The sequence below is a fragment of the Artemia sp. Qi Xiang Cuo genome, chromosome 12 (assembly GCF_049724085.1).
Source record: "Artemia sp. Qi Xiang Cuo chromosome 12, ASM4972408v1, whole genome shotgun sequence".
Taxonomy (NCBI): Eukaryota; Metazoa; Arthropoda; class Branchiopoda; order Anostraca; family Artemiidae; genus Artemia; species Artemia sp. Qi Xiang Cuo.
In genome coordinates, this window is record NC_142805.1 from 6,159,466 (window position 1) to 6,174,654 (window position 15,189).

At 33.5% G+C, this 15,189-nt stretch overlaps 1 protein-coding gene across 6 annotated transcripts in view; it reads left to right on the forward strand.

The window, feature by feature from the left end:
* Positions 1 to 15,189, forward strand: part of LOC148945701 (uncharacterized) — a 180,497-nt gene that overhangs the window by 116,825 nt on the left and 48,483 nt on the right. For 5 of the 6 annotated variants that reach the window (XM_089098022.1, XM_089098021.1, XM_089098023.1 and 2 more), the window contains exon 2: positions 1,041 to 1,147. The exons of the other annotated variant lie outside the window; for it this stretch is intronic. In XM_089098022.1, coding sequence (XP_088954148.1) covers positions 1,105 to 1,147 — 43 coding nt within the window. In that variant the 5' untranslated portion in view covers positions 1,041 to 1,104. The remainder of the gene's footprint in view (positions 1 to 1,040; positions 1,148 to 15,189) is intronic. 6 annotated transcript variants of the gene reach the window in all.

The window sequence follows — 15,189 nt, forward strand, 5'->3', positions numbered from 1 at the left end:
ATTGGTAAAGAATTACCAATACTTAATACAAATTACTTTTGGTACAATTTTTTTAATTTTTTTATTTACTATAAATTTTTTTCAACCTTCTTTTTTTTGAAAGTTAATTACCAACATGACAGGAATTCTGTCTTTTAAACTAGTCTCCGATGTAGGTTAGAAGCCGATAGGAAATAACAGCAAAGAAAGATACTAAAAATAATAATTAAAACTACCATTTACGCTGTCAATTTTTTTTTGTAGCAATATTAATGGCAATTAAACCATGCAAGTTATCTGGACTTGAATGCTGCTTAACGATTTTTGGAATGAATTTTGAAACAAATCCTTCACTTTTCAAAGACAAAGTGGGGCAAAAACCGAAATTCAAAGCGGGGGAAAAACCCAAAGACAAAGAGGGGCAAATAAACGGCAGCTTAGTTCCCAATGTATAGTTTTTTTCCTACAGAGAAGGGCCTGGCTACCTTCCCTACCAGCATCTATGAATGCATATCAGTTGAAAGCCTTCAGGTTTTGGGAGCTTATGCTGGGTGGGTTGTAAGGGACCAACATTTAGCCAAATATTGTAAATACAGTCAAGTTACTTAAAACACATTGCTTCAACAGTACAAGCTAGATAAATTAAATGTTTTAATAAGTGACAAATTTTGTAAATATTAAGTACTAAATGCTAGTATAAGATGTGTTCAAAAATTGTTCTTTCCCTTTTAAGTTTTTCATTTTTAAAATTTTTAGGACCTTAAGACTTAAAATAGGTTGTCCAGGGGTTGAAAAAAAATTTAATCTATTTACAAAAAAACTGGTTTTATTGCTGTCGGTTGATATGAAAGTAAGATTGTTAATAGATTGGTCTTGAATGTTGGGAATTCACACTTCTTATGCTTTTATTTTCCAACTGTTTCCTAGGTTTTGTGCTCCTTCATCCCCTCTTGAAGAGATTATACTCTACAGCCCATTTACCATATAATTATGGTAAATACCATACCATTTAATTATGGCATATAGTCCTTATAATAATTCATTAATCATTTTGATTCTAGATAATTCTAACCACTGGGAACAGTCAAAAGAGACTAACTGTGTATTTGACTCAATTGATGAACTATGGAAACACCCATGCTGTCTGACATCACTGCTGTTAAGCAAGGTAATTGGTATTAGTGGTGGTGCAGCCAATGCCCTGCTTATTTTTGCTGTTTTGTTAAAAAATTAGTATAGTCATTGACATCCCCCTCTCATTTCTTTGACTTGAAAAATAAATTAAATAAACTATAAAATCTAATTATTATTAATTTTTGTTTTAAAATAATTTTCACTACTGTTGTGCAATTCAATGAATAGTTACCATCAAATTAAGTCAAACCGTTCCACTCTTTCTTTTTTTTATCAAACTTGTGTCTATCAATAGTCACTTTTCCCCAAGCTCCCCCACTCTTTAATCTAAAGTATTATGTTGTTGCAGATGCTAATAATACTTATAATAAAGTATATGGTCTATTAAACTGTAAATTTTTCCCTACGTCGGGGAGGGGTTGAGGGTGAAACTCCCACTTATGTAAGAAGAGTTTGTGCTAGTTTAAAGGCATTTTGTACTTTTCTAATAAAATTACTGCTTTTTTTCAAATAGAATAAAACAATAGTGACCGACTCGCCTACCTAACATTATATTTAACCTTTTTAATAATTGGAATTTTGAAATGGGAAATGATTTTGAATTGGGATATGTAAAAAAAGGGTTTTCACTGGACAGTTTTGTAGAAAATGCACTTCAAAATTTTTGTGTACTATTTCCTGAGGTTTGTTCTTTACTGGGTCATAGCTATGGGTTTAACCATGAAACGTAAAAGAGGATATCATAGAGTTTGTGGGAAAAACTTTAAGTAAGAAGCAACTCAGCCCAATAGTAACCGAAGCTTAAAATACATAATTTTGATAACAGAAGAAAGACCAAAATAATTGGCTTTATGCTGATTCCGAATATTCCAATTATATGGTACGTCGCTCTTTACACTAAAGTTTTTAGTACTGTTAAAAAAGCTTCTTATTGTTCTAATTAAAAGAACATGGTGTTTTGGGAGTCATTCTTAAAGAATTGGGACAGAATTCAAACTAGCGTAAAGAGCGAGGTGTTGAGGAAGAGCAACCCCACTCACATACGTAATAATTTATGTTCTTTTTAAGTTTTAAAAAATTAATAATTACATGCTTTTTAATAATTGGGATTTTGAAATGGGAAATGATTTTGAAATGGGATGTGTAAAAAAAGGGTTTTCACTGGACAGTTTTGTAGAAAATGCACTTCAAAATTTTCTGTGTAGCCTACTATTTCCTGAGGTTTGTTCTTTACTTGGTCATAGCTATGGGTTTAACCATGAAACGTAAAAGAGGATATTATAGAGTTTGTGGGAAAAACTTTAAGTAAGAAACAACTCAGCCCAACAGTAACCGAAGCTTAAAATACATAATTTTGATAACAGGAGAAAGATCAAAATAATTGGCTTTATGCTGATTCCGAATATTCCAATTATATGGTACGTCGCTCTTTACACTAAAGTGTTTTAGTACTTCTAAAAAAGGTTCTTATTGTTCTAATTAAAAGAACATGGTGTTTTGGGAGTCATTCTTAAAGAATTGGGACAGAATTCAAACTAGCGTAAAGAGCGAGGTGTTGAAGAAGAGCAACCCCACTCACATACGTAATAATTTATGTTCTTTTTAAGTTCAAAAAAATTAATAATTACATGCTTTTTAATAATTGGGATTTTGAAATCAGCAAGTGTAAAAAAAGGGTTTTCACTGAACAGTGTTGCAGAAAATACAATTCAAAATTTTTGCGTACTATTTGCTGAGGTTTGTTCTTTACTTGGTCATAGCTATGGGTTTAACCATGAAATGTATTAGAGGTTATCATAGAGTTTGTGGTAAAAACTGTAAGTAAGAAGCAACTCAACCCAATAGTAACCGAAACTTAAAATATGGAATTTTTATAACAGAAGAAAGATCAAGGTAATTGGCTTTTTATGCTTATTCCAAATATTCATTAAGTTTTAGTTTTATCCATTTTAAACAAAAAAAACAAGTTTTTTCAACTGAAAGTAAGGAGCAACATTTAAACTAAAAACGAACAGGAATTATTACGTATATGAGGAGGGTTGCTCCTCCTCAACACCTCGCTCTTTACGCTTTACGCTTAATACTCATATAAGGGGGTTCGCCCCCTAGTCAATACCTTGCCCTTTACGCTAAAGTTTTTTTTTTGTACTTTCAAAAGAGCTATTTATTCTAATTAAAGGGCTTTTGTGATGCAGGGGTCATTCTTAAATCATTGGAACAACAATTTGAATTTTAGCGTAAAAAGCGAGGTATTGACTAGGGCGAACCCACTCATATACGTAATAACTTCTGTTCATTTTAAGTTTCAATGTTGCTCCTTACTTTCAGTTGAAAAAACTTGTTTTTTTATTTTATTTCTTCATGGAAACTCTCTTCCCCCATGAAAAGTTCCTCCATGGCAAGACCCTTCCATCTAACCCCCATGACCCCCCACCCCCGCCCAGAAAAAATTCCCCCTGAAAACGTCTGTATACTTCCCAATAACCAATACTATATGGAAACAATGGGCAAAGTTTATAACTTGCAGCCTATCCCCTGGTAACTCTGGGGCATTAAGTTGTCCTCAAAGACATAGCTATTAGATTTTTTGACTATGCTGAACAAAATGGCTATCTCAAAATTTTGATCTGGTGACTTTGGGGAAAATATGAGCGTGGGAGGGGGCCAAGTTGCCCTCCAATTTTTATGGTCACTCAGAAGGAGCACTAGAACTCTTAGTTTCCGTTCGAATGAGCCCTCTCACGACATTCTAGGACCACTGAGTCGATACAATCACCCCTGGGAAAAAAAACACACTCAAAATACAAAATTCGACATTTCTCCATATATGAGCTTGAAAACTCGACAATAGGGTTATCTGATACGCTGAATCTGATGGTATGATTTTCATAAAGATTATATGACTTTTAGGGGGTGTTTCTCCCTTTTTCCGAAAACAAGGCGAAATTTCTCAGGCTTGTTACTTTTGTTGGGTAAGACTAAACTTGATGAAACCTATATATTTTAAATCAGCATAAAAGTATGATTCTTTTGACGTATGTATTGGTATTGAAATTCTGTTTTTTAGAGTTTTGGTTACTATTGAGCCAGGTTGCTCCGTACTTACAGTTCGTTACCACAAACTGTTTGAAAATGAGGCCGAGTCATATTTTTGAATTTGCTGAAAATGACGTGGGAAAACAGGGGGTGTCTCATACTGGTAAAAAACCTTTCCAATGTAATATATGTAACAAATGTTTCACTTTTATTGTTGAGTTCTCAATCTCCCATTTTTAAAAATATGGAATTTGTATATATATATATATATATATATATATATATATATATATATATATATATATATATATATATATATATATATATATATACATATAGCAGAGTTGGAATTTTTTTTTGGGGGGGGGGGATTTCCCGCGGGAGAAACTCTTCATGGGAGAATTATTACAGGGATAAATTCTCCACAGGAAATTTTCCACGGTTGAAACCTTTGTCGGAGAGGGAATTTCTGGGAAAAAAGAATATCAACTATGGAGGGATTATGTCATGATCTGAAAGAATCATAATTTAAATTGAAAAATAAGTCTTTTTTCAAATGAAAGTATTCTAAGAATTGTTTTTCGGGCAGAATCATCCACAAGAAATATTCTGGTGGGAATTCGCAGAAAAGATGGAATATTCCGGGGATAATTTCTCAGGGATGGGGGGGGGGGGAATTTTACATAGGAAAATCTCTCTGAGTAGAAAGGGGGGTACCAGCTCGAACGGGACTCCTAATATGGGCATAGACTCCCTAGGGAGAACACGTGGTTAATGGGGTCAAGGACCTCTTTTTCCAAGGTCGAGTCCCATCCCTCACCCCTGCTGCCATCTACAAGTTATTTTAATGCTGACGGGGCTCCTAATATGGGCATAGAGTCCCTAGGGAGAACACGTGGTTAATGGGGTCAATGACCTCTTTTTCCAAGGTCGATTTATTTGTTGTTGTTGTTGTAAGTGCACGCTCTCAGCGAATGTCAAGGTGTCCAGAAATAGGAAACAGTATTTGTTGTTGTTGTTGTTTTGTGCATGCTCGAGGCGAATGTTATGAGTTTCCAGAAATAGGAAACAGTTAGATCACGTGTTGCCTTCGCACGCTCTCAGCGAATGTCAAGGTGTCCAGAAATAGGAAACAGTATTTGTTGTTGTTGTTGTTTTGGGTAAGTGCATGCTAAAGGCGAATTTCAAGGCGTCCAGAAATAGGAAACAGTTAGATCACGTGTTTCCTTCTCAATCAATCAGAGGGCTGGTTACATATTAGCGGCAGAGGGAACATAAGGAAAGGATTTTTGCTATAGTTTTATTAGTCTGTGAATAGAATTCACTAAGTTTTTAGTTAGCGGTGTGATAACATGAGTGAACAAGTTGAGTTAGAAATATCCTTTTATTGTGACTGTTCTATTTGTAAAGGTAATTTTCATGATTTTGAGTATTCACATGAACCTACTGCATGTTTAGACAGCATAGAGGCAGGGATAAAAGTGAAGAATCTGGAGGAAATGAGAAGAAAAATTATATGTGATACGGAGAGAAATTTATACCGATTGCAAGTAAGCTCACATAAAAGAAGGGTTGATATGACAGAAAAGGAAGATCGAAAGAAGAAGAGACTGAGAAAAGAGGGCTTTCTCTCTAGTGTAAAAGACAGCAGTGAAAACCCAATGAAAAATGTATATAGTGCAAGATATAACACTGAATATTACGATGAATATGTTCTAAGAGAAGAGAAAAAGTGGCCCTTTAAGAGACAACATAAGAGGTCATTCTACCAAATGGATTTTAAACAGCGAAAACCGTGGTGGAAGAGTTCTCATAAATGATTTAACGATAAATCTAATTATTGATATGCATAATGAGTTTTATATTATAATCATACAATAAATTTGATTGTACTATTTTTATTTTCTCATACTAGATATGTATAGAATAAGGATACCAGCAGAGACTTCTTTACATGAATAGTTCAGTTTTATTAGATCACTCCATAGAGTATTATCAGTACACAACCAAGTTTTCTATCAATGATAAAATAATAAATGATTCTTCTAAATATTTTTATTCATTTGTCAAATCAATGTATATAACGCTTTTTAAATATAAAACATCATTATCATCATCATCAACCTCCTCCTCAATAGTAAGTTCCTCAATTTGAGGATGAGGTATTGTAATTATTTGTATGCTGGCATCTTCGTCACTGACTATTTCAATATTTCTCAAGGGGGGCATATCCACATATAGACGATCATCGTCCTCGATACATATTCTTCCAGAAGGCTCTCTCCTCACTAGATCATCTGACGTGTAAGATAATCCTTCAGACGTATAGTGGACTTCCATTATATCATCAGCATCATCAATGCATATATCGCACAAAAGAATTTCCTCCTCATGAGTGACGTCCCACTCGCTCCATACACCCTAAAAGATTGAGAACACTATGATCAAATACTAGAGTTTACGGTCAAAAACCTGTATTAGTTCAGATTTTACGAGAATAGTTTATTTTCGAACCAAAAAATGTATTTACCATAATTTTCTTACAAAAAAATAGAGTTATGGTGCAGTGGTGAGTTGTAGTCGTAGTAGTAGTAGTAGTTTAACTAAAAATAACGATACTATTAAAATTTTAGATGAATTTATCTCTCTTTGGGCAACTAAATACAGTAATAAGATATGATAGCGTCAATAAAGTGAAAATCTGCATAAGAACTCCAAACAGTTTCGATTCATATTTTTCTAACAGTAAATGCTTTTAGAAATGAATTAAAATTAATATTCTACCTCACATAAACTTTTTTAGTAAGAATCTTTTAGGAATGATTGGGTGGAAATTTGAGCTACGTCATCACATAGCAACAATAATTAGCAGCAGAAAACAATAATTATTTATTATTTTTCCAAGTACATAGAGATCTAGAATTTCTTAAGTGATTCTTTGATGCAAGGTGTTTCAGATTTAATTGAAAAAAAAAATTTCGCTTGCTGACCAAAGGTCTGCGTTGCGCAGATACCAATATCCTAATTCAATGCCTTCGGTCGGGAGTGCAATGCGTGGTTGGGGGACAAATCATCTGACGTTTCCTGTGTCCCCCCCCCCCCAGATTTCTCCAGGTGCCCATTTAGAGTTGGGTTGACTCTAGCTGAGCTTCCAGAGTCACGCCATTGACCCCCGTTCCAAACCAAACAAACAGCGAAACCAGGACTCAAACTCCTGACCACATATAAACTCATATGATTTCAAGTCTGAAGCGCTAACCACTCGGCTGGGACTTGGAATGGGAAATCTCCCCCCCCCCCTAAAAATGGAGCCCATGAAATCATGAAGAAGGTAAATACACTTATTTTTATAAGTATATGCTTTTGATGTTAATGAATTTATAATCAATTTAAGAAATTAATTAATTGAATTAGTTTATTTGTATAAATGATTTTTAATCAATTTTTTATTTTGAAATCTTTCCACATAGCAAATATTTTTCGTAGTTAAGAGGGGAGGGATACTGTCAGATATGGCACACTGAGATTCATAACTATAATGTCCTTATGAAAATAAGGCCCCACTTGACGGTTGTATATCTAATTTGGAATGGGGAGGGACTGATCTACAGAATTGGTATTTTTATAGCCATAAAATAGCTAGACACAAACATTCAGATTTTCCCACAGTTAAGGGGAGAGAAGTAAAGGTCAACTGTGAAGATATTTAGCCTAAGAAACTAGAATATGACGTTACAACCCTTTAATAATGACTAGCGGAAACCAAAGAACTCAAACGCAACTGGACTACTGTTCGCTATTTACTACATTGCAGCTACTGCTGCAACCATGATAGCTTGATAATCGTTTCTAATTTTAAAAATACTTTGCATACATCATTCAAACATAATACACTCAGCCTTGAAGTGATTTGGGATTGAACGCCAAATTAAACAAATGAGAGACAAACAAGGTTAAAATAATTGATCCCGAGTGACCTTAGAAAATATAGCCTTCTTAGAAGTTGCAATTGTCCTTAAGAATCGACAGATTGTTAATGTTTAAACTTTTACGTTTCTTATAAATGTAATAAACAGGATTACTTAATATTTTTCAATATAACCATAATTTTCATGTCTAAAATTCATCAATTAGTCGGAAACTTGTTTTTTTACATACGGGGCGAGATTTAATGTCCTTGGTAGAAGTCTATACAAGATTTAATGTCCTTGGTAAAAGCATATATGAGATTCAGAATTGATATTTTTATAGCCATAGAATAACTAGACACAAACATTCAGATTTTCCCACAGTTAAGGGGAGAGAAGTAAAGGTCAACTGTGAAGATATTTAGTCTAGGAAACTAGAATATGACGGTACAACCCTTTGCTAATAACTAGTGAAAACCAAGAACTCAAACGCAGATGGACTACTGTTCGCTATTTACTACATTGCAGCTACTGCTGCAACCATGATAACTTGATAATCATTTCTAATTTTAACAATTCCTTGCATACATCTTTCAAACATAATAAACTCAGCCTTGGAGAGATTTGGGATTGAACACCAAATTAAACAAACGAGAGACAAACAAGGTTAAAATAATTGATCCCGAGTGACCTTAGAATATAGAGCCTCCTTTGAAGTTGCAATCCTCTTTAAGAATCGACAGATTGTTAGCGCTCAAATTTTTACGTTTCTTATAAAGTAATAAACAGGATTACTAAACATTTTTCAATATAACCATAATTTTCATGTCTAAAATTCATAAATTAGCCGGATATGGTTTTTTTTTACATACGGGGAGAGATTTAATGTCCTTGGTAGAAGTCTATACAAGATTTAATGTCCTCGGTAAAAGCATATATGAGATTCAGAATTGGTATTTTTATAGCCATAAAATAACTAGACACAAACATTTCCATTTTCAAACAGTGAAGGGGAGAGAAGTAAAGGTCATATGCGAATATTTTTGCAGAAGATAATAAAATATAATGTTAAAACCCTTCGTTAATAACTGGCGAAAACCAAGAGCTCAAACGCAGAGGGATTGCTGTTTTCTATTTACTACGTTGCAGCTGCTGCTGCAACCATGATAAATAGATAATCGTTTCTAATTTAACAATTCCTTGCATACATCTTTCAAACATAATAAACTCAGCCTTGGAGAGATTTGGGATTGAACATCAAATTAAACAAATGAAAGACAAACAAGTTAAAATAATTGATCCCGAGTTACCTTAGAAGATATAGCCTCCTTTGAAGTTGCAATCGTCTTTAAGAATCGACAGATTGTTAGTGCTTAAACTTTTACGTTTCTTATAAATGTAATAAACGGGATTACTTAATATTTTTCAATATAACCATAATTTTCATGTCTAAAATTCATCAATTAGCCGGAAACTTGTTTTTTTTTTACACACGGGGCGAGATTTAATGTCCCTGGTAGAAATCTATACTAGATTTAATGTCCTTGGTAAAAGCATACATGATATTTAATGTTCTTGGTAAAAGCCTGTACGTAATTTAATGTCCAGTTTTTATAAAGGGGGGGGGGAATTAAGTGATATTAATGAAAAAGACGGCACATCAACCGAAAACTGTCAACGAGAATTCCGATTAACCATCTCCAAAGTTTCACAATACCGTCAGTGCGCAAACACCCCTCGGAAAATAGGGGGAGGGACTGAGTTACTCAGAATCTAGAAGGCCATATTTTTTCACTGAAAGAACCAAATTGATATTTTTCAACGACAAATGATACTAGACTAAATCAAAGATGAGTAGAAATAATAACGAATAATTGTTCAAACTTAAATTTTCTGTAAAGTTATGTCTAGCGATAAACTTGTTAGAGTGACAAAAACTTTTTTTCCACAAGAGGACACTTTTCAACTAAAAGTAAAGAGCTACTAGACTAAATCAAAGATATGATGAAATAATAACGAATAATTGTTCAAACTTAAATTTTCTGTAAAGTTATGTCTAGCGATAAACTTATTAGAGTGACAAAAACTTTTTTTCCACAAGAAGACACTTTTCAACTAAAAGTAAAGAGCTACTAGACTAAATCAAAGATGTGCTGAAATAATAACGAATAATTGTTCAAACTTAAATTTTCTGTAAAGTTATGTATAGTGATAAACTTGTTAGAGTGACAAAAACTTTTTTTTTCACAAGAGGACATTTTTAACTAAAAGTAGAGCCAGGGTTGAGGCGGGGGCATCCCCATTCATATACAGAATAATTTTTGTTCGTCTTAAGTTTTAGTGTTGCTTCTTATTTCCAACTGAAAACTTATTTTTTAATTTGATGTTTTACCTTTTTTTTTCAAATCGTGCCATAAATATCCATTTGAAAAGACCCTCTCTTATCAGTTTAATTCGATTTGAGTACTGGTTCGATTCGAGCAGCAAACATTCTTTCTAGTCTTTAGACTTTTCAAGCATAGTAAAGTTGATTATGGTATGTAATTTGTAGGGCCGGTAGTGTTTTCCTTCAAAAACTTTCTCGTACAGCTAACCGTTGATGTGAAACTATAAAACTAATCCATTTTAAATATTTGCAATTGGAATAAAAAGCAAATTCTGTGGGGGCGTACTAGCTACCACAGACCCAAATGGGCTGAATTCACATTTTAGAGTCAAAAAGTGCACACAAAAAAAGCAAATATAATAGTCATTTAAAATCTCCCTTCCCCCCAAACTCAAAAATTTCTGGGGGAACATATCTTCATTGAATTTTGCATATTTTCATTGGTAAACACACTGAAACGCCATATTGAGAGCTATATTTGTGAGTTTTCACTGAAAGTTCCTTTTTTTTCGCCAATCCTTAACCTCCTTACTTTAAGGATTTGATTTATAATCAAGGGTAAATAGCTCATTGTATTTTACATTTTTTTGGTTTGAATACACATCGAAACAACACATTATTTGAACTTACATCAAACGTTGGGGAGCATACATTTGAAGAACTAACCATTATTTTTTTATATTTTTCTATATTTCAGCTTATATTGATTTCTAAAACTTCAAAATCCTGAAATATACTGACCTAACGGTTATTTATTTGCGAAAATCGTGCTAGATGACGATTTTAGAACAATAATTACCTTTCTATTTATCACTTAACACTCGTGGGAATTATCACATAACACTCATGGGGAAAGGACTCAAAACAAAACTTCTTACATCATATAGTGTAATTGCATCAAACGATACATGTTCAATGCAGATTAAAACCAGAAAAGAACAGAAACGCATAAAAATAAGAAAAAAAGGAATCGTAACTAATAATATGCAGAGCGCTAGTGCTGCCTAAGTAAAGAACGATGTGGGCACAATATGTTGTTTTTGGTTTTTTCTTCATAGCCGGGGCACTTCGTATAGAAGGAGTCGTCACAGAAACTTTGAAAAGGACTCATTTGATTGGAAATTAAAGTGGATAGTGACCAATTCACAGGAGGGAGCATGAAAACTATGGTTTTTAACTTTGATATGCAAGACTAGAAATAAAAGTCTTTAGGAGTGGGGCTGCCCACCGCCTCAATCCTAGCTCTTGAAATCCCCCACCCCCCCCCCAAACTAAAATTTTCCGGAGGATTTTAAAATCTCCCCTTCCCTCCAAACTCAAAATTTCTAGGAACGTATTTTCATCGTATTTAAATATTTTCGTAGGAAAACCTGCTTGCCGAAACTATAAAAAAAACGGAACTTTAGTAGCTAGTACATATTTACATCATATTTTAAATATTTTCGTTGGAAAACACACTTAAAAGCCATACTAAGAGATATATTTGTGAGGTTTGGTTAGTTTAGATATAGGAATAACATGTTAGGTTAGGTTACCCTCGCTATCGAAATCCCCAACACCCCCTTCCCCCAAACTCAAAATTTCCAGAGGCTTTTAAAATCCTCCACTGAAAATCCCTATTAAGAGCTATATTTGTGAGGTTAGGTTAGGTTAGGTTAGATTAGGTCTAGGAATATCTGGTTAGGTTAGGTTAGATTAGGTTAAGTGACCAGCCACTTAACCTAATCTAACCTAACCGAACCTGCTAGTCCTAAACCTAATCTAATCTAACCTAACCTAACCTCACAAATGTAGCTCTTAATATGGCTTTTCAGTGGAGGATTTTAACATCCTCTGGAAAATTTGAGTTTGGGGGGCGGGGGGGGGGGGATTTCAAGAGCAAGCACCCCCACAGAATTTGCTTTTTATTCCAATTGCAAATATTTAAAATGGATTAGTTTTATAGTTTCACATCAACGGTTAGCTGTACGAGAAAGTTTTTTGAAGGAAAACACTACCGGCCCTACAAATTACATACCGTAATCAAGTTTACTATGCTTGAAAAGTCTAAAGACTAGAAAGAATGTTTGCTGTTCGAATCGAATCAGTACTCATATCGAATTAAACTGATAAGAAAGGGTCTATTCAAGCGGATATTTATGGCATGATTTGAAAAATGGTAAAACATCAAATTAAAAATAAGTTTTCAGTTGGAAGTAAGAAGCAACACTAAAACTTAAGACGAACAAAAATTATTCTGTACATGAAAGGGGATGCCCCTGCCTCAACCCTCGCTCCACTTTTAGTTGAAAATGTCCTCATGTGAAAAAAAAGTTTTTGTCACTCTATCAAGTTTATCGCTATACATAACTTTACAAACAATTTAAGTTTGAAAAAGTATTCGTTATTATTTCAGCAAATGCTTGATTTAGTCTATTAGCTCTTTACTTTTAGTTGAAAAGTGTCCTCTTGTGGAAAAAAAGTTTGTGTCTCTAAAAAGTTTATCGCTAAACATAAATTTACAGAAAATTTAAATTTGAACAATTATTCGTTATTATTTCATAATATCTTTGATTTAGAATAGTAGCTCTTTATTTTTAGTTAAAAATGTCCTCTTGTGGAGAAAAAGTTTTTGTCACTCTAACAGGTTTATCGCTAGACATAACTTTACAGAAAATTTAAGTTTGAACAATTATTCGTTATTATTTCTACTCATCTTTGATTTAGTCTAGTAGCATTTGTCGTTGAAAAATATCAATTTTGTTATTTTCAGTGAAAAAATATGGCCTTCTAGATTCTGAGTAACTCATTCCCTCCCCCTATTTTCCGAGGGGTGTTGGTGCACTGACGGCATTGTGACACTTTGGTGATGGTTAATCGGAGTTCTCGTTGACGGTTTTCGGTTGATGTGCCGTCATTTTCATTAATACCACTTAATTCCCCCCCCTTTATAAAAACTGGACATTAAATTAAGTACCGACTTTTACCGAAAACATTACATCTCATGTATGCTTTTAACAAGTACATTGGATATTGTAAAAACTCCAACCAGTGACATTAAATCTTGACCCGTGGTTAAAAAAAAACAAGTTTCCTGCTAATCGATTAATTTTATACATTAAAATAATGGTTATATCGAAAAATATTAAGTAATCCCGTTTATTAAAGTTATAAAAAACGTAAAAGTTTAAGCATTAACAATCTGTCGATTCTTAAAGACGATTGCAACTTCAAAGGAGGCTATATCTTCTAAGGTAACTCAGGATCAATTATTTTAACTTGTGTGTCTTTCATTTGTTTAATTTGATGTTCAATCCCAACTCTCTCCAAGGCTGAGTTTATTATGTTTGAATGATGTATGCAAGGACTTGTTAAATTAGAAACGATCATCAATTTATCATGGTTGCAGTAGTAGCTGCAATGTAGTAAATAGCGAACAGTAGTCCATCTGCGTTTGAGTTCTTGGTTTTCACTAGTTATTAGCGAAGGGTTGTAACGTCATATTCTAGTTTCTTATGCTAAATATCTTCGCAGTTGACCTTTACTTCTCTCCCCTTAACAGTGGGAAAATCTGAATGTTTGTGTCTAGTTATTTTATGGCTATAAAAATATCAATTCTAAATCTCATATATGCTTTTACCAAGGACATTAAATCTTGTATAGACTTCTACCATGGACATTAAATCTCTCCCCGTATGTAAAAAAAACCATATCCGGCTAATTGATGAATTTTATACAAGAAAATTATGGTTATATTGAAAAATATTAAGTAATCCTGTTTATTACTTTATAAGAAACGTAAAAATTTAAGCATTAACAATCTGTCGATTCTTAAATAGGAGTGCAACTTCAAAGGAGGCTATATCTTCTAAGGTAACTCGGGATCAATTATTTTAACCTTGTTTGTCTCTCGTTTGTTTAATTTGGTGTTCAATCCCAAATCTCTCCAAGGCTGAGTTTATTATGTTTGAAAGATATATGCAAGGAATTGTTAAAATTAGAAATGATTATCAAGTTATCATGGTTGCATCAGTAGCTGCAATGTAGTAAATAGCGAACAGTAGTCCATCTGCGTTTGAGTTCTTGGTTTTCACTAGTTATTAGCGAAGGGTTGTAACGTCATATTCTAGTTTCTTAGACTAAATATCTTCGCAGTTGACCTTTACTTCTCTCCCCTTAACAGTTGGAAAATCCGAATGTTTGTGTCTAGTTATTTTATTGCTATAAAAATACCAATTCTGAATCTCATATATGCTTTTACCGAGGACATTAAATCTTGTATAGACTTCTGCCAAGTACATTAAATCTCGCCCCGTATGTAAAAAAAAACAAGTTTCCGACTAATTGATGAATTTTAGACATGAAAATTATGGTTATATTGAAAAATATTAAGTAATCCTGTTTATTACATTTATAAGAAACGTAAAAGTTTAAACATTAACAATCTGTCGATTCTTAAAGAGGATTGCAACTTCAAAGGAGGCTATATCTTCTAAGGTCACTCGGGATCAATTATTTTAACCTTGTTTGTCTCTCGTTTGTTTAATTTGGTGTTCAATCCCAAATCTCTCCAAGGCTGAGTTTATTATGTTTGAAAGATGTATGCAAGGAATTGTTAAAATTAGAAATGATTATCAAGTTATCATGGTTGCATCAGTAGCTGCAATGTAGTAAATAGCGAACAGTAGTCCATCTGCGTTTGAGTTCTTGGTTTCCACTAGTTATTAGCAAAGGGTTGTAACGTCATATTCTAGTTTCTTAGGCTAA